The 25,996-nt window shown below is 32.4% G+C and overlaps 2 protein-coding genes across 7 annotated transcripts; one reads left to right on the top strand and one right to left on the bottom strand.

Annotated features, from left to right (window-relative positions):
• Positions 1 to 4: 4 nt before the first annotated feature.
• Positions 5 to 10,124, top strand: LOC144554149 (protein BONZAI 3-like). 6 transcript variants are annotated; one of them, XM_078302408.1, is made up of 16 exons: positions 5 to 160; positions 4,391 to 4,438; positions 4,544 to 4,692; positions 5,115 to 5,163; positions 5,240 to 5,296; positions 5,682 to 5,852; positions 6,188 to 6,322; positions 6,454 to 6,515; positions 6,611 to 6,701; positions 6,810 to 6,924; positions 7,030 to 7,106; positions 7,336 to 7,470; positions 7,992 to 8,156; positions 8,809 to 8,922; positions 9,094 to 9,190; positions 9,757 to 10,124. In XM_078302408.1, the coding sequence occupies exons 1-16, from the start codon at positions 20 to 22 to the stop codon at positions 9,864 to 9,866; spliced, it is 1,716 nt and encodes a 571-aa protein (XP_078158534.1). In that variant the 5' UTR covers positions 5 to 19; the 3' UTR covers positions 9,867 to 10,124. The 6 variants fall into 6 exon arrangements, with proteins under 6 accessions (XP_078158534.1, XP_078158533.1, XP_078158535.1 ...); XM_078302407.1 differs by having other exon boundaries at positions 9,754 to 10,124; XM_078302406.1 differs by lacking the exon at positions 5 to 160 and adding an exon at positions 3,575 to 3,819.
• Positions 10,125 to 14,351: 4,227 nt separating this feature from the next.
• Positions 14,352 to 18,420, bottom strand: LOC144554150 (uncharacterized). Its single transcript, XM_078302411.1, has 5 exons — positions 17,963 to 18,420; positions 17,066 to 17,175; positions 16,284 to 16,667; positions 15,035 to 15,689; positions 14,352 to 14,758 (listed from the first exon to the last, which is right to left on the bottom strand). Exons 1-5 carry the CDS (start codon positions 18,192 to 18,194, stop codon positions 14,682 to 14,684), a joined length of 1,458 nt encoding a protein of 485 aa, XP_078158537.1. The 5' UTR covers positions 18,195 to 18,420; the 3' UTR covers positions 14,352 to 14,681.
• Positions 18,421 to 25,996: the final 7,576 nt, after the last annotated feature.

Below are 25,996 nucleotides of genomic sequence, written 5' to 3'. Positions count from 1 at the left end.
GAGAGAGAGAGGAAGAGAGATGGGAGGGTGTTTTTCGGATGTGAAAGGAGGAATGGTTGCGGTTGGCGGATCGGCGAATCCGCAACAGAACGAGTTGAACGATGCGGTTACCGGTTTCTTTCAAGCACAAGGTCTTCAAGGCCTTTACATGCCTCTTCAGGTACATTTTTTTTCTTCTGAATTGTAGAAAAATTAAATGCATTTAGTTTTAATTGAATAAATCTGTAAATGTGTCCTGATTTTTCATCTTTTATGGATAGGTTTTGTAATGATTGTTGAAAATGCACATTGGTATTTTGCTGGTATAATATACTGGTATTGTACCAGCAATAAATATCTGTTGCCTACCGCATTTATAAACTTATTATTTTTAGCTCGCTGTATGTGCGCCACAAATTTAATTAGAGTAATATCTTAATTAAAGGTTGGATTTGTTGACAGCACATTAATTTGCTAATTTTAACATTCTTATTAAAAAAAGTAAATTTATCTGGATATAGTGACAAAGAACAACATTCTTCATGTGAAAGTGTGAAAGATTATGTGTTCGAAATTCGAATAAAATTCTTCACAAATATTAAATAAAAATGACTCAGTTTTATGTTTTTTTATTAAAATTCATTTTAAAATTTATGAAGTATCTATTTTACTCTTCATTAAAAAAAATAAAAATATGTAATATGTTTTAGACAAATATTAGTCTTCTAATTGATCGGTTTTTGAAGACAAATAAGTCAATTTTTAACTTCTGACGCTTATACAAATTAATATCACTTACAAAATGTCAATGTATGTTACATACAATAGTCACTTTTTTAATTGTAAACTTCTATAAACTTTGAACTTTGTATGATTGAATAATATATTCGTCTAATTATCAATTAATTATCCGTTCTTAACATTTTAACTAGATATTATTAATATATTTGACAAACTAAGAATTTAATATGGAGATTTCTATATATCTAGAAGTAGATATATATATAGTGGGTAGATAAAACTTAGGTGAACTCATTCACAAATATTGTAGTTACTCTTTAATTTAATCTTCTTTCTTTTCAAATACATTGCACACGAAATTGAAAAATGAATAAACAAATCTATATTTCGGTTCAGCAAAATAGATGAATGATCGTTTCAATTCAAACTGAAATTTACGGAGTCTCATTAATAGATAAGATTTGACGAAAACTGTGGTTTGCGGTGACTTTTAAATAAGACAATTTCAAATTTCGGCTTATATAACACCAACTCCAAAATCTATTGAATTAATTTCAAACGGTAAATTCAAACAGTCCAAACCGATCTACTTCATTAGCTGTGTATTTACATACAAAATTTATAATTTTTCGAATTTATTTAGTATCAAGTCAAGCGGTCAAATGTGCGAGTTTTTAAGTTAATTTAATACATTCATTTTTCAATATTTTTACTGCTTGATTTGATACTGAAATAATTTAAAAATATAATAAATTTGCATGTAAACGCATCACTCATAAAGTAAATCGGTTTGAATTAATCGTTTGAAATCTATTTAATCAATTTTAAAATTAGTGTCATATGACACCGATGTTATATTAGTCGAGAGCTCATCAGTAATATAATAATGTTTATTTGAATTTTGAAACAACAAAAAATGGCGGCTACGTCCACCTACCTTCTTTCAGATAAAAAATTAAATTTTAAGAAACCAAAAAGGAAACTTAAATGAAACAATCAACGGTCAAATGAAAACGGACATATTTTAAACAAATCAGGGGCATGCAATGAGGCGGGCAGCATCTATATAACTACTCTCTAAACTCAATTAATGGCATAATTTACTCAACATTATCTCCTAATTAATCTCCTCTGAGTATTGCATCTCAATTACTTGAAAAATAATTTGCATTCACAAAGCTATAGAGAGAGAGAGAGAGAGAGAGATGGGAGGGTGTTTTTCAGACTTAGAAGGAGGAATGGCAGCCGTGTCTGGATCGATGAATGCGCAACGGAATGAGTTGAACGACGCGGTTGCCAATTTCTTTCAAATGCAAGGTCTTCGAGGCCTATACTTACCCGTCGAGGTATATATAGTACATCTATCAATTAGAGTGTTTAGAAAATGAGTGTGTATCCTCTGAGATATCTCATATTTTGTGTGACCGACGTGTCCGGTGTCTATTCTAAGATAGCACGAGGGCCAGCATTGTTTGAGCTTTGAGATTCGTGCGGAACGTATTTGAACGGTACGCAAAATATGAGATATCTCAGAGGATGTGCAGCCCTAGATTGGACGAATCTCCATAGAAGTTTTTTATGCATGAATCTCAAAATCAATGACAGATTAGATTTGAAATTTTAGGACCCTACAATCCCCTTAAAATAGTAGCAGATTTATTTCCATGCCAAAGCCTTCCAAGAGAGAGAATATATTCAAAAAAGGAAAACAATAAGAAAAGAAAAGGAAAAGAGAGAAATGATTGATCAACTGCCTTAAAAAATTAAGTACTGAAAGCATCCCAATTGTTGGTTTACACTTTACAGGTAGAGCAGGTAACATGTCAAGTCATTTTTTTATTTTTTATTTTTGGCTTTGGTTTAATTCAATTTCAGCACACCAAACAAACCGTCATACTTCATATTAGTTGGTAAAATTTCAGCGTTTTCTTTCTCTGAATTATATTAAATTTAGAATCCATCCATAAACTTAAGTTTGTTAAAATGGGATTTCATCGTTTCTAAAAAGGTAGAGCGAGTAATTTAATTTGGCAAAAATAAAAAAATTAGACAAAATGTATGATTGATTTTAAAAATGGGTTATAACAACATAACTCCGCTGAAAAATTTTAGGACTTGTTCGGCCGTTTACTGTGTGCATGGAAAAAAAAAATCACTCAGACTTCGCAAAAATCAGCCCACGCGCACATTATTTCGGTCATTAAAAAATTTCTATTCCAGTTCCCTTAGATGGCCGAACAGACTCTTATACAATCAATCCATTATTCCAACATGTCTATTAATTTTTCTATTTCTTATATTTTTGTAGCTTGTTTTTTTTTTATAAAAAAATATTAAGATAATCACTGACAAAGAATTCCAAGAGCATCATATAAAAAATTTTAAGCGGTACCTTTTTATTTAATAAAAATGAAATTCAGATTAAGTCTCTAAACAGATAACATATAAATTTTGAGAAAATGCTCAGTGTTTTATATTCCAAAATTTAATTGCTCTAGAGATCCAATTTCGAATTTAATTTTTTTGGTAAGAAATTTCGATTATTTTGCAGTAATTAATTAATGTAATTATTTCGATTATTTATATATATAAAGAAAACGCGTGACAATGTTTTATTGGTAAGCGTTAAATGCAGTCTTTAATTTACTAATATTTTCCATTTTTTTCCAAATTGATTCCTGAATTTCTGCAGTTGACCCTTTTTGAAAAGATTCGCATAAATCAAATTACTAAATTTAAGCCTTCAACCCCACAAAAACGGATAATTAAATAAAAAAACGCGCTTTTGCTTTTTCTCCCACGCTTTTTCCTATTATATATATACACCCCCACGGGCCCCACCTGACAACGACAGCGACAGAGACATAAGGGTAGAGAGAGAGAGAGAGAGAGAGAGAGAAGGTGCCTTTAGCTAGGATGGGAGGATGTTGCTCGGACTCGAGGGGAGGGATGGAAGGGGTAGGAGGTGGGGCCCAGGGGGGCTTCGTCGGACATCCGGCGACGGCGACGGCGGGTCACACTTCTCAGACCGAAGCCAACGCCGCCGTAGACAATTTCTTCAACTCGCGCGGTTTACGAGGCCTCTATATCCCTCTTGAGGTACAAAAATTGAAATTCAAATTGTCCCTGTTATAGTATTTTAAGAGAGAATTTCATGCGACGTGTAGACTGTAGATTGCGTTTTTGAAGGTATTTATGCGAAGCTTAAATTTTGGTTTCAAATTATGCGATTGCTTTAGTTTAACTGACAGAATTTTGGGTAAAGATTTTAACAGAGTAGTTTCGGCTTCATGCAGCACTGTTTTGATTCTATAGTCTGTGCGCTGTATGAAGCCAAAACTGTTCTGTTAATAGGGGAGTGACGGGATTTACTAGCATTTATATTGTTAATTGTGTTCATAAGCAACACTTTTTGTTGTAACAGTTTTTGAAGGTGTTTATACGAAGCTTAAGTTTTGGTTTCAATTATGTGATTGCTTTAGTTTAACTGTCAAAATTTTGGGTAAAGATTTTAACAGAGTAGTTTTGGCTTCATGCAGGGCTGTTTTGATTGTGTAGTCCGTGCGCTGTATGAAGCCAAAACTGCTCTATTAAAATCTTTACACAAAATAGATTTACCAGCATTTACCTTGTTAATTGTGTTCACAAGCAACACTTTTTGTTGTAACAGTTGTCGCTGTCTGCTTCTAAGCTACAAGACATGGATGTATTTTCTAAGGTACATTTCCTAAGTACTTGATATTTTTTCTTTATTTTCTGTGTTCAAATTTCCATGGTTTTTAGTATTTTGAAGTGTGTATTTTTTTTGGTTGATTGTATGTAGAGTGACCCAATGGCAGTATTATATGTTAAAAAACAAGATGGTAAACTAGAAGAAGTAGGTCGTACTGAGGTTATACAGAATTCTCTAAATCCTGCTTGGATAACAAAAATTTGCATAAATTTCCAGTTCGAGATGGTGCAAAATTTAGTGTAAGTTCTCCTTGTATTCACATTTTGTATGTCATTTTCTTTTCTTTTTTTGTAAGGGTATATGTCGCATTCTTTTAATTCTTTACTATTTTTGGGTTGTTTGAAAATTATAATAGACTCCACACACTATCAAAAAACAAAAAGCTGTTCCTTTCATGTTGACTTATTCAAATTTCTTCTTAGCAAGTGCATCAAGCAAGGATCTTAAGATAATAATTGTCAACATGTGTAGAGATGCATGATTTGCAATATACAATATGGGCACAAGTTGTAATTGCCCCATATATGTGATATTGTAGTTTCATAAAAAAAAATTTGGAAGCTTAAAATGCAATTCAGGCTTAATTAGTTTGCTTAACCTATATTGCTGTAATATCTTGTATGTGATACTTAACTTGATTTATCTTCTCTAATGCTATCAGGTTTCGCATCTTTGATATAGATACAAAATTTCACAACACACCTGTTAAGGTATACTATTGTTTCTTTTGTCATCTGAAATGGTTCACCGCTTCCGGATTTTATCCTAATTATCTGTCTTTTTTAGTCTCTACAATTAAACGATCAAGATTATCTTGGCGAAGCTTCTTGTGTACTCTCTGAGGTTCCTCTCTCTCTCTCTCTCTCTCTCTCTAAACACTAGCACTATTATATAGACATGCACCTGAGAACTATGACCAATTTCTCAGTTCTAGTCAGATTTCAATCAAGTGACTTCTGTATATTTTGTGGTGGATTGGCAGTATGTAGATAAATTAGGGTTTATCGATGCTCCAAATTTGACTTTTGGTTAAAATTCAAAACTTCCTGACAAAGGCATGCATGTTTATTTTTCCAGAATTGAGCACTGTATACATTCTAATTAAACAGCACAACTTTCTATTTTACATAGCCTGGCAACATAAACTAGCACGCCTCTTGGTTTTATTTCCCAAATTATCTGATTTTGTTACAACTAGATTCATCTTATCACTTTGTCTCTGTGGCAGATTGTAACTAAGCAAGACCGCAGCGTGACTCTTAAACTTCAAAAACGTCCCGGCATGGCCCACTTTGGGTCACTCATGGTTCATGCCGAAGAGACGGTTACCTCAAAACAAGCCGTCGAGTTGATTTTGCGCTGCACTCATTTGGAAAACAAAGATACCTTCTCGAAAAGTGTATGCGTTGAACTTTGTATTTCCTCCATTTTTTTAACTAGTTTTGACACCTCTGTATTATTTTAAGTGACAGAACAATTTTCAGGAATTTCAGGTGTTAACAGGTTTATCCTACAAGTAGTGACTAGATTTTGCAAATAAAGAGAAAGAGAATGACAAAATTATATATATATATGATTTAATCTGTTATTTCAATAGATGCCTAATATCAGAACTTCTTTTACACCTGAAATGTGTATATCATGCCTTAGTAATAATATTATAATACAGCTAAGACCCACAAATGACTTTTGCTTTAAAAATCTTCAAATTTCTGACGAGCAATTAATGCACAGGATCCTTTCATTCGAATTTCTCGAACAGTAGAAGGTGGTGCATCGGTTCCTATATGTAAAACAGAGGTAATAAACAACAATTTAAACCCAGTTTGGCGACCCGTTACTCTTACAACCCAACAGTTTTATAGCAAGGTAAAACCCCATTTCTTTTTAATTACTTTCTAAGCAAAATAAGACTAACCTGGTGCTTTTGCAAATACTTTAATATTAAGACCGTTTTGCTATTTTCTTTTGGTTTAATTTGCTTGGGTTTTGGCTTACAGGAGAATCCACTGGTGATCGAGTGTTTTGATTTTGAATCAAGTGGCAATCATGTCCTTCTTGGGTAAGTTATTCATAATTATTGTTACTGCTGTATAATAAATAATGTAATTTGCAATAGTGAAACTAAACTACAAAATGTTTTTACTATTTAAACAGGAGAATAGATTTAAGTATTGCTGAACTACAAAGACTTAACAGAGAAAGGACTGGTACAAACTTCTATGTCAATCACCATGGACATCGAAAGGTAATATCTGAAATATCTAAATGTTACCCTTAAATTTTTTCTAAATTTCTTTAAACATTTGGGTGAGTAGTAGTATATTGAGTTGATTTTTATTTTGTTTCACATCAGGTGTTGAAAGGACAGTTATTTGTTGACAAATTTGACGAGAAAACACAATATAGTTTCTTGGATTACATCTCAGGCGGATTCGAGCTTAATTTCATGGTTGCCATTGATTTTACTGGTTAGCACTTGATCTTATCAATCAGGTATCTCCAGTTATATTTGCCCTGGAGATGTTACTCCGTTGAAAATACCCATCACTTTGTATTTTTTCTCTATGTTACAGCATCAAATGGTGATCCAAGAATGCCTCAGTCTTTGCATTATATCGATCCAGCTGGCAGACTCAATTCTTATCAACAGGTATTATATTGTAAATTTATTTGCATTAGTTATGGGTTGAGTGAGTATTAATATAGTCATAATTGCTCATTGAGGGTTATTTTGGGGTAACTAAAAGCTGGTTATTTTAATGTGGCGACAACTGATTACTATATTGTCATCTCTAATGGAGAATTGAATGCATTTTTCTATCTTTTGTTCTGACAATCTTACGTTATATTCATTACAATTCTTTTGCTTTTCTAAATAGGCAATCATAGGAGTAGGAGAGGTATTACAGTTCTATGACACTGACAAGCGGTTCCCAGCTTGGGGTTTTGGTGGAAGAACACGTGATGGTGTTTCTCATTGTTTTAATCTCAATTTACTACCCATGGAATCTGAGGTAACTTCTTTCTTGTAATTTGTTACTCTCATGCTAGCCAAGTAGTTAGTTAGGAGCCAATTATATCTTCTTATTTTTTAAGGTTAGTGGCCTGAATGCCTACTAACAATTGTATTAATAACCGAAAAAATATTTACAACACTTAAATAAAAGACTTTATTCCACAAAATAAGCCTTTATTCTTCTCTATTCTGTTCTTAACCCTCTCTATTTTTACTCTACGCTAGATAAGAACCTCTATTCCAGATCTACATCCTTCTAATTCTCTTTAATCCTACCAAAATCTGAAAAATATTACCCTATTCTCTTATTCTTACAGATCTACTCTCTTTATTCCCTCTATTCTACTCTATTCTACAGATTTCAGTTAATGCGGAGAAACAGACAATTTTATCTTATTTTACTTGAATTCGTAAATGTCTTCTACAGAGTATAAAATTGAACTTTGGTACACTTTTGCAGATGTTTAATTGTGTTTTTTACATTTTTCTCTTTATTTATTACTTTGTTTTAAATATCAGGTAGTTGGACTAGAGGGAATAATGGGTGCTTATTCCACAGCTCTGCATAGTGTTTCCCTTGCGGGCCCGACTTTATTTGGCCCGCTGATAAACAGAGCGGCAGAGATTGCAACACATTCTCTTTCATACAGCCAAAACAAATATTTCGTTTTGCTCATCATAACAGTATGTTGAAACGTTCTCATTTTCACTGTAATGTTTTTAGTAATTAGTAAACTACAACTTGGTTACATGGTTTTACAAACAATTATGTATGACTGCTGTAAACCCTCAAAATATTACTAAAAGGAAGGTTCTAGTTAAAAAAAATTAAATCCCAAGTTGAAACAATGAATCGAAACAGTTGCACTGGTTCTTCATGAGCGATGCATCCATGTAGAGTTTCATAATTTGGGTTAGTTCCTGCCAAAGATCAAAAAGCCAAAAGACGAATGCACTTAATTTATTTATTTATAGTAGTTCACATGACCCATTCATTTTATGGATTGTTGATCTTGTGCAAAACAAGCTTAAAAGAAAACAAATGTTTTAAAAATATGATTGTCTGGATGCATTTTTTGTGAAAAAGAACAGATCTACATCTTGGATTAGTTATTTTTATCCTGGACTTTAAAATATTTGTGCAAAAGACTCAAAAAATATATTATCAGAACCTTCCTCGTATATATTATCAGAACCTTCCTCGTATATTTATACCCTTCACAATTGATAAGAAAGTAGTCGGGATAGAAACATCTTGGTTTGCAGAATTGCCGAAACGAGTATAATTTTCAACTTTTAGGGTTATGTATAATTATTTGCTTCGTGTGTGTATCAGGATGGTGTTATCAATGATCCAAATGAAACAAAAGATGCAATTGTTCGAGCTTCTGATCTGCCCTTATCAATTCTTATAGTGGGAGTTGGAAATGCTGATTTCAAGCAAATGGAGGTAATAAACCTAACATTTTGTTACCAAACTTTAATTTACGAGGCTTGTGTGTATATATTTATATCTCTTATTTAAAATTGGGGTGATAGTCCCCTTCTGACTAGTACATTTCACCTTGGTATAAGTTTACAATGACATATTTGCCCCTGTACTGTACTGTACTGTCAACAGATACTGGATGCCGATGGAAGTAGAAGACTGGAAAGCTCTACTGGGAGAGTGGCCACTAGAGATATTGTACAATTTGTGCCTATGCGTGATTTCTTGGGTAGGTCCTATAATTTCATCATTTTTAGCATTCTTAGAAACCTGATTAAATAATTAATTTAAACTTCACAAGGATTCAAATGCTTCCAATTTCTGTGCCTCCATTTTTAAAATTTTAATGACTCCAATTTAGAACTTGAATGTCAAAATAAAACCGTTAGATATGATCTCCATTATTTTCTTTATGTAAAGGTGAAAGATTATGACATTTCAACTTTGTATTAATTATTATCAAGAGCTTGCAAAAATTCACTGTGGATGATTTCTGGATGTCAATTTTTCAACTTATTTACTTGCATTAAAAATAATCGAAAAGTGATAATTTTTTTTGTACATGTAGAGAAAATATCATAAATTACATCTATCAGTTTTATATGACATTAGAAAATTAAAAAATAGAGGCATTTGAACCCTCCTTTTTAAACTATAGACAGTGGAGGCATGAGATTGGAAGGGGTTTTGGGGGAACTTTTTCCTTCTAAAAAAAAAAAGAAAATGATCATTTTTATACCAATTAGTGATTTCTGTGTTCAACTCTTGATTTGAGTTTATTTTTGTAAGAAGCAGGTGGCCAGGTGTCAATTGTTCAAGCATTACTTGAAGAACTGCCAGGTCAATTCTTGTCTTATGTGAGAAGCCGAGATATTAAGCCCCGCTTTGCACAACAACTTAGCTAACATAATAAGAAATGTTATAACTTCTAGTAGGCAAAATAATGGTTTTTCTAAGTTTCGTTGAACTTAGTATATTTATTTATTTTTTATAAGACTTTTTTTTTTGCCTCTTCAGAGGTTTCTTTTTCTAGCTTTTTTTTTGAATTAGTGGTATAAGTGCTGTTGATGGTTGCTGTGTGTGAATATGCTTGGCCTTTTTTTTTCCTTCCAATTTGTACAGTCCTTTGGGATACTCTTGATTTTATGTGCATATCTTTCGGTCTATTTTCATTGTGTAAATACAAATATATATTGTTTATGGTCTATGAGACTATGAATGAATTCACAATTTAGCTACAAGAATCTGTTTTATATCGGGAGGATAAAATTGTTTAACAGCGTCGATATTCTCACGGATACTTCCATTGTTAATAATCATATCCTCGAAAATAGTATTTTTGGTGGTTTTATCTTCGACAATAGTCATTTTTTATTCTTATCGAAAAAAAAAAGTTGTAGTATGCATTGTTGTACCTCTCCTATTTGTTGAACTGCTACGAGCGTAATTAAAAAAAAAAAAAACAGTGAGATGTCAAAGGTGCTCATTTGAGACTTATATATTTCATTCTCATGCACATGTTGATATTGGGTTTAAGAGGAATTGTGTTAATAGTCTTTATAGTTGGAGAAGTAACTTCCTTTGCTAATGCTACCCAAATTCTTATTTTTCCAAAATAAGGCTTCAAGAATTTCCTTGAGAAAATCGCAGTTTTAGTAAAGAAAATAGATTTTATTGAATTTTTGTGGTGTTTACCCTCATGTTTGTACTGGTATATAGATGCTTGTGTGAATACTTAAATTTCAACTCAGGTAACAACTTTATGCCTCAACTGGTATGAATATGAAATATACATATAACAAGTATAGATGAACAATAGAAACTTGTAAACCAGTAGATTCTTATACAACATAATTTGCAAACATACATAAATCCAAGCTTAAGCACCCAGCTTTGGAGCATAATTAAAATTTGAAGAGAACTTTTGTGAGGCAAAGGACTTCTCTAGAGACCCCATTTTAGAAGAAGGTGCCACTTGTAAGAACATGTAGTTGCCGGCGAAGAGATCGGCTATGTATGGTTTTCCTTCCTTGAACCTCTTCACCACCTTTGCCACTGAAAACTTAAAGGCAGTACCGACAACCCTAGCTTTCCTTCTTAGAACCCTCTTCAAACTAGCTACTCTCAGCCTTGTTCTTGGCCTCCGCCATCTCCGGCCCGTACCACCGGTACGGAATGACCACTTCCTAGTGATAAATCCTGTGTTACTACTAGGTTTGAACACTACAATCTCTTCTTTGTCTTGATCTTGGATTTGTTTGTCTAGTTTTTGATAGGAGAGCTTGAGTGAGGAAGCCATTTGAGCTTTTGAAATAGTAGCTTGGTTTTTTTTTTGTTTTTGTTTTGAACAATAGCTAGGGTTATAGGTAAGGATGGAAACCAGTTCATCTGTTGAGTCTCTTTGCTGTTCAATAGAAAAAGACATTTGCTCATGGAGTACCATTTAATTGTTGGATCCACCAATACAATTAAATTTGTGATAGAAGGATAAGTCCAAATTACATAGAAATTTATTTTTAATCTAAAATGATAAGATGAGATCTTATATAGTATATCATGTTACTCAAGGATATGCTTGTTACTTGTTAGTATCATATATTTATTAATACATTTGAATACCTATTTATGACAATTCAAACAATCGAACTCAAAATTTGTTGAATTCTCTTAAAAGTTATACTAAATTTTGGCAACTCACTCATACTTATTTAACTTGATAAATTCATAATAAGTTCGGCTAGTATGATATCTGTATTATTTTAGCTTGAATGACACCAACTACAAAAGCTATCGAATAGGGTTCAAACGACGAATCCAAACCATTCAAACCAATCTCCTTCATGAGTGATTTGGTTACATGCAAAATTTATATTTTTTGTAAATTTAGTTAATATCAAGTTAAGTGGTCAAGCTTTTTTAAGTTAATTTTAATACATTTATTTTTAATCAATTTTTGACCACGTGACTATACTAAAATAATTCAAAATTTTAAATTTTTTGCATGTAAACGCATCACTAATGAAGTAGGTCAGTTTGAACGGTTTGAATTTGTCATTTGAAGTCTATTCAAAAAGTTCTGAAGATCAGTGTCACATGCCACCGATGTCATACTAGCCGGACTCATTACTAATAAGTTCTAATTTTGTTAAATTGAATATAAATATTTTTTTAAAATTTTTATTCAAAAAGAAAATTTTATCTATCAAGCATTTTGGTGTCACCCATGTACCAAGTAATTCTGTGGTGCAAAAATTGAATGGTAGCACTTGTGTCTGTGTGAAATATAATCTTTTCTCCATAATGAATTAGGCACACAGTTGGGGGCGAAGCTGGTGATAACATTGAATGCTTAGAAGAGTGTGGAACTGATATAGTGTGGAAAGAGAGATAAATCGGTTCAATAAATGCCACTTTATCCATGCTTTGTTAGTTGTTAGAGTTTAGGGTTTGGCCAAGGAGCTGGCACATTAACTAAAAGGCCCTATGATATATGTGATATTTGTTTGTAAGTTTAGGGTTTGGACAGTGTTGTTGGCACATTAATTAAAAGGCCATATGATTTATGTGATTCGCCTCTCTTTCTCCTTTTGACATTTTGTAAAAGGGGAGTGCTATATTAAGTGTACAAATTGTGATTTTGAGAGCTGAGAGACTACAATATCCAATTTACCCTTAGTTTTTAAATTCTTAATAATTTCACATCTTTTTAATTCTATATATGTCTTCATTCATTAATACTTAGACGTATGCATGAAATGAAACAATTAAATTCATTTATATACTAATAATCTCACATTTTTATTTGGTTTGTCTTTTTTTTTTATGAACGGTAAAAATAAAAATTTCGGTGATTGTAGTGTTTTGTAATGTTTGCAGGGGTTCAGATGCAATTTAGCCATTATTTAGTGCTCGTACTTTTTGTAATTTTTGTAAGGGCTCAGGTACAATTATTTACCCATTATTTAATGATTGTACTGCTTTGTGATTTTTATAGGGATTAAGGTGCAATTTAGCCATTATTTAATGATAGGTAGTACTGTGGCAGTCATTGTAAGAGCAATAATGTTGTTGTCTAAGCGTGATCTCGGACCCGGTACAATAATTGCTGGTGTCAACAACAACTCACAAGTGACTCCAATAAAGAATAATTATGACTTAAAAAAAGATTCGGATCCTCTACAGTTGCATTTTGTACCTTCAATTTCAAATCGGACTTGTAAACAGACAGATATAGATTTTAAAATTAATATATACCATTTAATCCAGAAATGGACGGTCCAGATCCTTCTAGAATGATCCAAGAATTATTATTCAAATTGGTGAGAGGCCAACTCAACTACTAGTGTAATCAAAATCTACAGTTATTGTTATGCATAAACAGTGTTCCTACTATCTCTGCTTTTCTAAATTTAGTCTTTGAATTGCTTCAAAATGTATACACGAAAAGCTTTGAAAAAAATTGTTTTAAAATTCGTTCCCTCAAAAAATTGAATAATTGGATTCGAAAAAACAAAAATAAAATAAAAATAGCAAAATTACTGTTTACATGAAAAAAATAGCAACGGATTTCATTCCCTATCAGTGACCTATAATAGAGCTCACAAGTTTCGATGCACCTTATAAATTCATGCCAGTTTTTGCGCTCACAAAATTCAAGGCAAAATATGTTGGCACTTCTAAATTTATGCCAAAGCTAACTATTAAATGATGATGGATTTAAAAATGATTTTTATATATTTTTTTTGTCTTTATTATGCATTTACTCGTTAATCTTCCAAACCACAAAAATTCTAAAATTTATGTCAAATAATAACGTTGGATGTAATCTATATAATATTCTCTGTGTACATAAAAATATTATTTTTAAAATTTGCTTTTACAGACGAATCAATCGAATCAATAAGTTAAAAAATCAACATCTAAAAATTATTGATATTAATATATTCTTGCAAATTCTTGATAACAATCAAAATAAAGATATAGTAAAAATAATATACATCATATTTAACAAATTTTAGTTTGATATTCAAGTTTTAAACTATAAGCTAATAAAAAGTTTAAAATAGAGGCATAAGGGAAACATAAAAAGTAGAGGTATTTGAGTCATGATAGGTATTTGAATAATATCATGACGTAATTAAAATATGGCACAAGTCTTCAACTATGCAATTAAAAAAGTTAGAACAAAATCATTACATATTATAGCAAGATTTGACATGGGACAAACTAAAATCATCAAAGAAAACCAGGCAAGGGTTGCTCTCTGTCAATGATGCTTTATTTCATGAAAGATACACTAATTAGATGTCAGTTAATTAGTTGTATAGTTACATTTGGTCAAGTTTTTTAACAATAGAAAATAGCAAAAATGGTTCATGAATATTCCAAAATTGTTTGCAAAATGCAATAATAATGACTAAACAAGTTATTTTTAAGAATTTCTCTTCCAAGTTTTAGTTTTTCAGTAGTACATTGCAAAAGACAGCAGCAAGAATGTGTTTCGACCAGTGGGGCCCGCCACTTACATGGCTTTGACCCCGAAAAACCACAGTTTGCCATTTCCTTGCATTTACATGATTAAATATATACAAACACTACAATGCAGCCTCCTCTCAACTCTAGTCCAGCGATTGACTGAGACGGTTGTGTTTAGTAATTTGGTGTATTTTGCGGGGTCTAAAAGGAAAAACATGTTTAGGTTCCTAATCTTCGTACCAGTCTCATTGTAGTAGTAGTAGTAATAGATATAAGATGGGTCCTATAAACCACCCGATTCTCACTGCATGAGAAGCACGACCTACAAATGAAAAAAAAAAAAAACTTAACACTCAGAGATCTTTTGTATACAAGTTTAAACTACACTGCAACCAAACCAATTACCGTACGAATCAGGTACAGTGCAATATCGGTAGGGCAGCCCTTGGTACAGACCACTTCACAGTAACAGCAGTTACAGCACCAGCAAACATCCCATGATTTCTAATCTGCTTCTTCTGATTTATAATAACATGCATGAAGGGTATACAAAGGACAAACAAAAGTTATCTAAAAATAACAAATACATGAAACTCACATGAATTAGGCTGAGGTGACGGAGAAGGAACCATTATCCAATTATGCCCCTTGTCACTCCTCTCACTTTCACTTGGTGGGTTTACATGCTCAAAAGAAACCCCAGACAACGGTGCGCCTCTTGATGACCCAGTATGGGTAGCAGAAGGTGCCGGAGCCGGCGCCTCCCTGCTAGGTGGCAACGCCTCATTTACCGGTGGAGATGCCACGGGAGCAGCTGCATGGTTCCCAGTCACATTATTTTGATATCCTTGAAACCTACAACCAGTCGGTGGTGGAGGTTTTGGTGCAGGAGCGGGAGCGGGAGCGGGAGCATGGACCGGGTTCAGGGCAGATCTATGATTATGATGATGATGTTGATGGTGGGAATGGGGAAGCGGAGATGGACCTGGTGCATATGGACCCGGTGCGTAGGGCCCGTTTGTCAGAGAGTGGCGAAGGTAGGAGGACAGGCTGATCTGTTTTACCCGGCCAAATGTGGTGTGGTTGAGACCGAGGTTCGATCGGGAAGAAGAGTTTGTTATGGTTTGTGCCAGCTGGCGCAGCCTCGGCTGAGATGGCTGATGGTTGCCGACCTCTAGTACAATTGAGGTTTGCACTATGGTTGGTGGATTTACTGTTGACCCCTCCAGGTTTGTTAATTTTATGAAGAGGTTCTATTTTATTGACAAAAGAGTAAAGAGTGTATTAGAGAACCAAATTCAAATCTAGCTGTCAATAGAATTGAAATGAAGAGGCAATGGTACAATGCATAGCACAGATTGGTCCGTCCTACGGATTAATATTTTCATTTTCAAAGTTCAAATAGTCAATCTGAACTGTTCAACATGATTTCAATACAAAAATGTACCTGAAGACTAAATTTTCCATTTTTTATAAATTTTTTAGATAGGCAGAAAACCATTACTTTTGAATGGTCTAGAATCTTTAGATCAAATGATTTTCTACCTATCTAAAAAAATAGTAAAAAGATTCAAAATATAATTTCAGCTACAAGTACATTTTCATATGGAGATCATGTTGAACGGTTCAGATCAATTGTTTGAACTTCCAAAATAAAGATATTGATTCATAGCCTCACTCATACAAGTCATACAAGAATTTGGGAAAAATGCCTGACAAGTCAGGTTGGTACTTGTGCATACTTGTCAGGACTAAGCTGCTTAAACTCCGCGACCGACAAAATCATTATTTCAGTTTGGTAAAATAAAAATTGAGATATAAAAAACAATAATAATTGAAGAATTTACCTCATAAGAGTTGAGATATAATCCCTGTTTCATCTGGTTCTTCAATACCTCAACCTCATTTTGAACTTTATAAATCGGAAAATTCAAAGTGAAATTGAAGAAGGCATGGGGTCTTTGTAAGAGAAATGCACTCTGCTGGGGTATAATGGTAATTCCACCTGGGAATCTTACTACTTCGAAGAAAGATGAATTTCCAAAAAGGGGTTCAGTGAGTTGCAGTGTCGACTGTCCTACCACCAAAGCCATGAACTTGGATCGGATAATACTGATCCAGGTGGGAGAAATTATCGAGTTTTTAGGGTAAGGCCATATACTGAAAACCACTGTTGTGTAAGCTGACCCGTTAACCGACCCATTTACTGGCTCGAGAGAGCTAACAGACACCTGTAGAAGAACAGAGTTAATAAAAATTGAAGGGGTGTATACTTCAAAACTTCAGTAAACGTGTTGTACTGATATTATATGGCATCAGGTGGGCCACCAACTCATTATTTCCTATTTTTTAACACATTTCTAGGTTTATCTAGCAGGGGCAGATCTAACTATAGTTCAGGGGGTGCTTAGCATCCCCCGTAATTTCAAAAATTGTAATCATGTATATTAAAAATTAAATTACATTTTCATTTTTCTTAAAGTTTTTATATAGTTCAGCTCTCTCATGAAATGCTAAATATGTGCTTGTAACCTAGTGGTTAGAATTTCATTTAGTGGTTGTTAGCAGGTACTCAGTAGTATTGCTGTGCTGGTATCAAAAGAAAAGAGAGAAATATAATTAAACATACAATGGTACCGGGGCTGCCAACTTCTCCATAAATATCATATTCAAGTCTCGAAATGTTTTCTTTCAATTCATTAACTGTCCTTTGAAGCCTAAAACTTGCCACCATATCAGCTGAAAAGAAAAATTGGAAAAGGAAATCGAAGCACATCAGTGGAAAGAAACATAATTAGACTAATCTGGAAAAATATCTTACTTGACCCTGCAAAACTATTTAAAGGTATTTCTAAATTTCCAAAGAGTGTGTGATAATTCTTTTATTTGCAGGGATGTTTTGCTATATTTTTGGGAATAGCAGCAATCTACAATATCTATAATAATGCAAATCAAGAATTTTAGATTGCTGGTTGCTGGTTGCTGGTTGCTGTCACTATTTCAATTTTTCCATTATGATGCTACTTTTTTCCCTAATTGGTCAATAGTGCAATTAACCTAATAAAGTAAAATTCAGTTATGTCAAATCAAATAACTCTTCATTGCATTTAGACTTCAATAAGAAGCTATAGGAGAATTAGGCTGTTATAGTAAACACTATTCCAATTTCCAATAATAGACACAGTATATTGACAGAATGAACAGCAAATTGTATAACAATGGAATCTTTATTCCATGCCACATTTTATTATCCTGAAATTACAATAAAATGCTGATATTTTTTAACTGATTAGATTAAGCTAAATTAAAATCAAAATTGGGGAAAAAAATCTTCAGATCTGGACAGACGAATCCAACAAGACCAAAAAACTTAAAAAAAATGGAAAATAACAGGGAATTTCATACAAAAAGCAAAACCCTAAAAGGGGAAAATCCAGATCTGGCAATGCTGAATCCAGCAATAACTCAATCAAAACAAATCGGGGATGGATGAACCCACATTCCTCAAAAGCAACGATACACTCACCTTCTATGGTACCGTCAGTTCCGGGACCCACTGTTCTGTGATGCCACGTGTCAAAAGGAGGTAACCAGAACACAGCTGATAGCAACACCGCCAAACCGAATAACAACACAGCAGCACATCGCCAAGTCACACACTTTCTACAGCTCCGTACAGGGCCCCATCCACTCTCCTCCGACGACGACGACGCCGCGCCGCCGGATCCCCGCGTTTGATCCTCTTCATCCTTCCCCATTGCTGGAGGGGGCGCTTACGCTAGTCTCCATGCAATGTGTGGTTGAGGAAGCGAGACATTGTTGGGTTAGAGGTAGATTTTGATTTTGATTTTGAATTGGGTGGTAATAGAGAGAGAGAAAGGAAGATGGAAGGTGAGAGAAAGTGAGAGTTAAACCAGAGCTGAGAGAGAGAGAGAGAGAGAGAGGAAGACTGACACTATGTTTATTTTATTTTTCTCGAATTTTATTTTGTTCATTTTGAGTTTGTTTTTTGGTGTTTGAATTATTTCGTGAAAGGGATTTGTTATGTGACACCTGATTGACTCCCTCTGTACTGCTCCAATTTAAATTGTGAAGAATAGTTCCAATCATGATTGAAAGAGATTTGGAGTTACTACTTACTACTAAGAATTGTATACTCTGAGTACTACAGAGGTACTGTTCGGTGATGTATTTGGATTCAAGTCATTTTTTTAACTTTACACAAATCTCAAAGCACAACTAATACCTGGCCCTGCACTATTCTGAATAGGCATTTTTTTTAGTTAATCCGGACCGTAAGTAGTGAGCTCCATGCATGCGGTACTACATAGGATACTTGTCCATTAGTACTATGTATTGTTATTTTATTTGTTCTCTCTAACATTATTCAAACTATATAATCTAAATAAAGATATACTAATATAAATAGTATTATTCTTACTCTATGTATATATACACAATATGATTTTTAATTAAGCTTATGAGCAAAACTTTTATCTTTTAGAGATATAGACTATAAAAAGTTTGTAAATAGTTTCGTGTTAATTTTATTTTCTCCAACATTAACAATTACAATACAATGCACTGCACTGCAAATCAGAGAAAAAAAATAAGAATAAATTGATCTCAAACTTGTGATTGTATTTGTTTGTAATTTTACAAGTGATATATTTATTGTTTTGAAAAGTAGATCACTTTAGTTTTGTATACTTTCTTTATGAAATATGGAGATTTGTACTCTTTTTCAGTGTCAAACTTAAAATATAAATTATCTAGACATAACTTTAAAATCCATACCTCAAAAATCAAAATAATTAATTTCACGTCTCGATTTCAAGTTTTACTACAAAACTATTAGTTAACTTATTTGTATGTATCAAGTTTATAATATTCCCTTATGATTTTCATATTTTCTTTTTTCACTACACGTTACAAACCTAATATGAATGCTAAATGGGGTACAACTTGGGTCGCTGGATTTTTCCAAAGGGCTAAAGAGGAATCTGCTTACCGAACCTAAGACAAATTTTCGTGAATTTTTGGGTGGTTTATCCATTTCAAAAATGTTGTCGTCTTATTGTGCCTAAATTTATTAAAACCGTAGATTTTCTGTGAACACAAAACCACCCAATGTTTATTTTTTGTAGCCTCATACATAGTGACAAATGAATTATTCAGATTCTGTTTGTCGAGATCAAAAATTCATTATTCGGAAATAATTCAGGTATAATTTGGGAACGATTCGAAATTATCCAGATCAGAAATCTCAGTCCTGCAAGGGAGCAAAAAAAAAAACAAAAAAAAAAATTATTCTTGGAAAAATTAAGAAAAAATTCGTGAATAATTCGTAAAATTCGGGAAAAGTTCGTAAAATTCGGGAATTATTCGGGTTTAATTCGGTTAAAGTTTGGTCAACCGAATAATTTAACGTTCGGTTCGGCATCACTCCAAAAAAAAATTAAACAGATACAATTCAGATATTTTATCACTATGGCCTCATACTCATAGAAGCCCAAACTGCATAAAACAAACACAGATACAAAGAACTGGCCACAGATGATCTCATTTCTATTGGTGAGGGAATTAGTGAAGTTTGAGTGGGTTTTCATTTTCCCGTGCTTTGCTTACGCAGAACGGGATCGGAGGTGAAAAGTGTTCTTATTAAGGCCTGGATTTCCAAAGAATTACGATAGTGCCACTGGTACGTGAGACGTAGGTGAAGTTGGGGGAGAAAGGTTGGATGGATGGTGACATTATTGTTTACACCCGGACCACAAAGACTCGTGGGAATTTGTTCTTGCTGTCCGTTTTTAAAATACTGGACATCTCCATTCTCGTATATCTGTGTTGTCATTAGTGCTAAAATAGATGGTCTACCGGAGTTAAGGTAATGCAAAGAAGAGCTTTTGTGAATTGTGTTTGGTGAAGGGTTGTGTTAACATTATTGTATTGTACTGTTATTTGTTATAATTATTCACACATTTTTTTAATTTTTACTGTTAAAGTAGTCTAATTTTCTCACAGTAGCAATTGCTATTATTAGTAAAATGATATTTTGATGGCAATAAGTGTGGAAGGTTTTCAGAATGTAAGAATAAAATTTCTCATTATATTATTTATAGTTTTCATATAAATTGAAAGCAGGTCATGAACACTTTGATGTGTAAAACTCAAATTTGAATATCATTATGTGGAATTATGTTATTTTGAAACTCGATTAAATGAATGAGAGGTGATAGGTATTGTCGGTATATTTTTAGCTTGATACATATTCTGAATGTTATAAATTCATGTGCTAAAATTTTGGACAATATAAACAATTTTTTTTAATAATATATAATTGAGCAATTGATTCATCAGAGAAGGATCTTTTTTATTCATTATCTTAATTGTTTATATTTTTTTTCATTATAAAAAACAATCATTTGAATCCCGTTTAATTGGATAGATGACATGTTCATGTCCTACACAACATAGCCAAAATATTTTTTTAGTTAATGCGTCATTGTATTATTGTTTGAAGTTTTGAAGCTACAAAAGATGTCAACATCTTGTGTAGCATTATCCTCATTATTTAATGCTTGCTATATTCTATCAACCTTTCATAATATTTAATAGTATAAGATTAATCATAAATCATGAATCATAATTATTAATTCATGTTGTTTATTAGTTAGATTCTCTATTCTTCTTCTCTTAAATAGCGCAACAATTCTTTATAGTTGTAAAAAATAAATTATTTATTGGCGAAATGTCTTTGCTTTGACCGCAATTTTAGAATACCATGTGTATAATCATAGTTACAAGATTCGCAAATTATATCCGAATAATTCGTTTTTGGGTGATGCCGAACTGAATGCCGAAATATTTGGTTGACCGAATTAAACCTGAATAATTCGCGAATTTTATGATTTTTTTCCGAATTTTCCGAATTATTCGCAAATTTTTTCCTGAATTTTTTCCAAAATATTTTTTGTTTTTGTTTTTGCTCTCTCGCATAACTGAGATTTATGGTTCTGATAATTCCGAATCATTACCGAATTATACTCGAATTATTCCCAAATCACGAATTTTTGACCTCGACAAACCGAACCCGAATAATTCATTTATCACTGTGTGCATAACAAAGTCGTGTCTAAAAAAATATATTAGAATGAATGGACCATGGTTAAATAAAAAACCGGGTGCAGTTGGAGGTAATATCAAGTGTCGGTTACTGCAAATGCTATTTCTCCATCTGTACAAGGACCCAGGAACTAACCTGAAATCCACGGGATGTGACTTATTATTTTTATTTGTAAAATGAAAAGGAAAAAAAATATTTTGTTTCCTTAAAATTGAGTACTGCCCGTGACGCGTGACAAAGCGTGTCGCTGATATAATTCCCACGTTTAGAAGGGTATTTTTGACAATTGAGTACAGCTGAGGTTCGCTTTTAAGCTCATTTAATGTATTCTGTCAGTTTAATTTCAGAGTTTATTACCGTTTTTTTTTTTTTAAATTGAAATGGTTGAAACGGGTAGTAGAACTAGTGGATTAACAATACCCGGGTCGGGTATACCCGACCATACCCGCCCGGGATACCCGTGCCCGAGCCCGGGTATGGGTCGGGTACGCGGGTGCGGGCATAAACCGGACCGGACCCGTTTTTTTGGACCAATATCCGACCATACCCTACCCGAGTTTACCCGTACCCGACTATACCCGTACCCGAGTACCCGTACCCGATACCCGAGTACTGTTCATCCGAATTCAAAATTTAAAAATTATGTTTTTCCCTCTCAGAAAAAAACAGAAAAAACCAACAAAAAACCAGAAAAAAACCAACAAAAAACCAAAAAAAAAAAACAAAAAAACAAAAACAAAAAAATCAGAAAAAAAAAACCCGTACCCGCCCTACCCGTCAAGGGTACACGGGTACGGGTATAGGACGGGTAGGGTATGATTTTTGAAAAATATACCCGACCATACCCGTACCCGTATACCCTTGTACCCGTCCTACCCGTACCCGTCCTACCCGTACCCGTACCCGTCCCGGGTATACCCGTACCCGCCCGCCCATTAAACCTCTAAGTAGAACTAGGGTGTTCTTAAGCTCACCAAATATTTTGGTGAGCTTAACTCTAAAATTCATCAAATCAGTTTCCAATTATGAATCTGAACCGTTGAAACCCGCCTACTTTATGAGTGATCCATCTACATGTGAAAATTTTAAACATTCGAATTAATTTAGTATAAAGTCAATTGGTCAAAATTATAAGGTTAATAAAGTAATTTTAGTGCATTCATTTTTTTAATGATTTTTGACCGCTTGATTTTATACTAAATTAATTCGAATGTTTAAAATTTTCACATGTAGACGCATTACTTGTAAAGTAGACAAATTTCAATGGTTCAGATTCGTCATTTAAAATCGATTTGATGAGTTTTGAAATTAAGCTCACCAAACACTTTGGTGAGCTTAAGAACACCTTAGTTCTACTCGAATAATTATATAATTTTTAATTCATGTAGAGCATAAGACAATTGTCATATCAAAATGTGTACTCGTTGAAACCGATCTATTTTGTTAATAATATGTTTATATGTAATATTTTAAAATTTCTAATTAATTTAGATATAAAATTAAGTGGTTAAAAAATGATGAAATGTATATGTTTAAAAACTAAATTATAAACTTTATTTCTCACCGGTTGACTTGACATTAATTTAATTTAAATATTTATAAATTTTGAATATGGAAATTGGTTTCAACGATTTTGATTAATTATTTGAACTTTGAAGCAAATCTAACAAGTTCAAGAATTGAGCTCATCAAAATACATTACTTTTCCTCGTGACAATTTATATTTGGCATCAGAAAACCTCACGATTTAACAGATGATAACTTATATTAAAAATAATAAAAATAAAAATAAAATATTATAGTTTTAATCGGTATTTGCAATATTTTAAGGACCAAAGATCACAGGTGGAGATTAAAAAATTCCGATTTTTTAATTCTTTATTTGTTTTACTTTATTATTTTTTATTTGTTTTACTTTACAATGTGAACTTCCATCTAATAATTCACTAGGTTAAGTTACTCCAGCCTGAAAAAAGTTCAAAGATATTTGGTCAAAATTCAAACGCAATGAAATCATAGATTGGTTTGAGAAGGATATTCATTTATTTCGAAAATTCAAACAAAATTTAAATAGCATATGTCAGTTTTGTTCAAATGGTTCCAAATTGGTTAAAGATAAGAATGAAGGTTCTAAATAGTGATTATAGTGGGGTAGGTATATTGACACCACACACATTTATATTAACACAACATCTTTAATAAAAAATTAATGTATGGACAATTTTAACCCTCTTTAAATATTTTGCTGATTACCATATTTTTCCATGATATAATTAATGTAGTGATCATTTATTAAATTATTTGATTTCCATACTTGCTAGATATTTTTTTTCCTTTTTTATTTTATTTTACATTGAGGTAGTCTTTCTCTGATTCATATTTTCTCATAGAAATATATACAACTACAAACTTTACACGAAAACTATTAATTCAATTGAAATTTTAAGCACTGAGCCATCATTTAATTTCCACTCGAATCAGATTAAATCAAGGTATGTATTTAAACTTTTTTTTGTAATTTTTTTATATTATGATAAACTCGCTTTAATTTTGATATTTTAATTTGTAAACTTTATAAACTTTATTTTGAAGTCTTACAAACTCGCTACTGAAATCTTACATATCTCGCTTTTGAACTTGCTTTAATTTGAAAACTTTATAAAAAAATTCTTAGCTTCTCGGAAACCACGAATTAATTGATATTAATTTAAAGCATCAATTGTCGTTCCAGCTACTAAGTGCATTATTCCGGATACGCATATGCTGTTATTCTTGTGCATGAACAATGTTCCTTCTATCCCTATTTTTTTAAATTCAATATTGAATTATTTCAAGATGCGTGTACATAAAAGTTCTGAAAAAAGATTGCTTAGAGATTCGTTCCTGAAAAAATTTGAACGGTTGGATTCGGAAAAGCAGGGAAAGCAGGGTTATTGTTCAAGGAAAGAGAATAGCAGCGGATTTGATTCCCATTATTCCAGTGGATGCATGAATCCGTTGTTTGATACTTATTATCTATAGTTTATTTAATTAAAATTGTTTACTGATGTTTTGTAATAATTTATATTTATTAATTGAATAGATGGCTCAATCTTCTAACCAACCGGAAGAAAATCTGGAAAATGGATATATACAACAATGATAGATTTTAATAATATAATATAATACAACTATTCACTGTTGTAGTTTTAAAAAAAAAAAAATTAAAGATTCAATTAATAAAAATAAATAAAAAATATTTATTATGTTAATCTAACTTCTAAGAAAATAAATCATATAATGTATAATAACATATAGGAGAGAGAGAGTTTTTTAACAAAATAACTTATCTTATAAAATATAACTTTTAAGGAAATATGTTATGTGGTAATAGTGAGAGAGAATCAGTTTTGAATGGAAATACTTAATGAAGGATAAAATTGTATATATCGTAAAATATTTTGACAGTATTGTGTTAATAAAATATTTTGTTGTTTTAATATCATCACCCATTATAGTGTTATAGCTTTTAAGGTTCAAAAAGGTTATAACGCAGCTATAGTGTAACCATAACTAGCTATTTAAAATCATTTTATAAGTAAAGCAGTTAATAGCGTTATAGCTTTTGAGGTCCGAAAAAGCTATAGTGCAGCTATTACGTAGTTATAGCTAGTTATTTAGAACTCTGATAAGAATAGATACATAGAACGCACCAGATGTTTCTCAGCAAATTTATTTAAGTAAAAATTTATGTATTTTAGAATCTGTACAAACTGACTTAATTTTTGTTATTTTATGACATTATGAGAATATTTGACAGTTTCGGTGATATTAAGAATCTGAAATGTGACGAGAATAATTAAAAACACGAACAAATGTATCCAATACAACGCAAAGGCATTCCAACAGATTTGACTTAATATTAATATTTTTAATCAATAATGACTTGATTACAAGTCCTACAATAATAAAATATATATACTTTAAATATTATCCTGTACATAATATGAATATTTTTTGCTCAAACTAAAAATTCGTCGATTCCTGCATGTTTGAGCGGTTAGATGATCGTGGGATCGTGAATAAACCGACATAAACACGGTTATCCCGCATAAAGGCGGTGCCAGCCAAATCAAGGCGGCGTAAGCCGAATTCAGGCTTGCCCATATTTCATCTCAAGTTCTACAATTCTCAAATTGTAAGTATACATACACTAAATATTAGTTTGTATTTACTCAAAATATGTCATATATTACGCATATAAAGCATATAAATTTGCATGAATTTATTTAAAGCACATTGTGACTATTTATTTGCAACACATTACTCGTGAATTTTTTAATATTGATATTAATATGTATTGTCAATTAATTAAATGATGTAATAAAAATATTAATAAAATAAGTGAGTTTAGGTGACACAATAATTAATTTGAAAATTTTGATGGATAAATTT

Source organism: Carex rostrata, chromosome 5, assembly GCF_964058835.1.
Source record: "Carex rostrata chromosome 5, lpCarRost1.2, whole genome shotgun sequence".
Lineage (NCBI taxonomy): Eukaryota > Viridiplantae > Streptophyta > Magnoliopsida > Poales > Cyperaceae > Carex > Carex rostrata.
The sequence above is the reverse complement of the archived record's forward strand: the minus strand, read 5'-3'. Positions and strand labels throughout refer to the sequence as shown.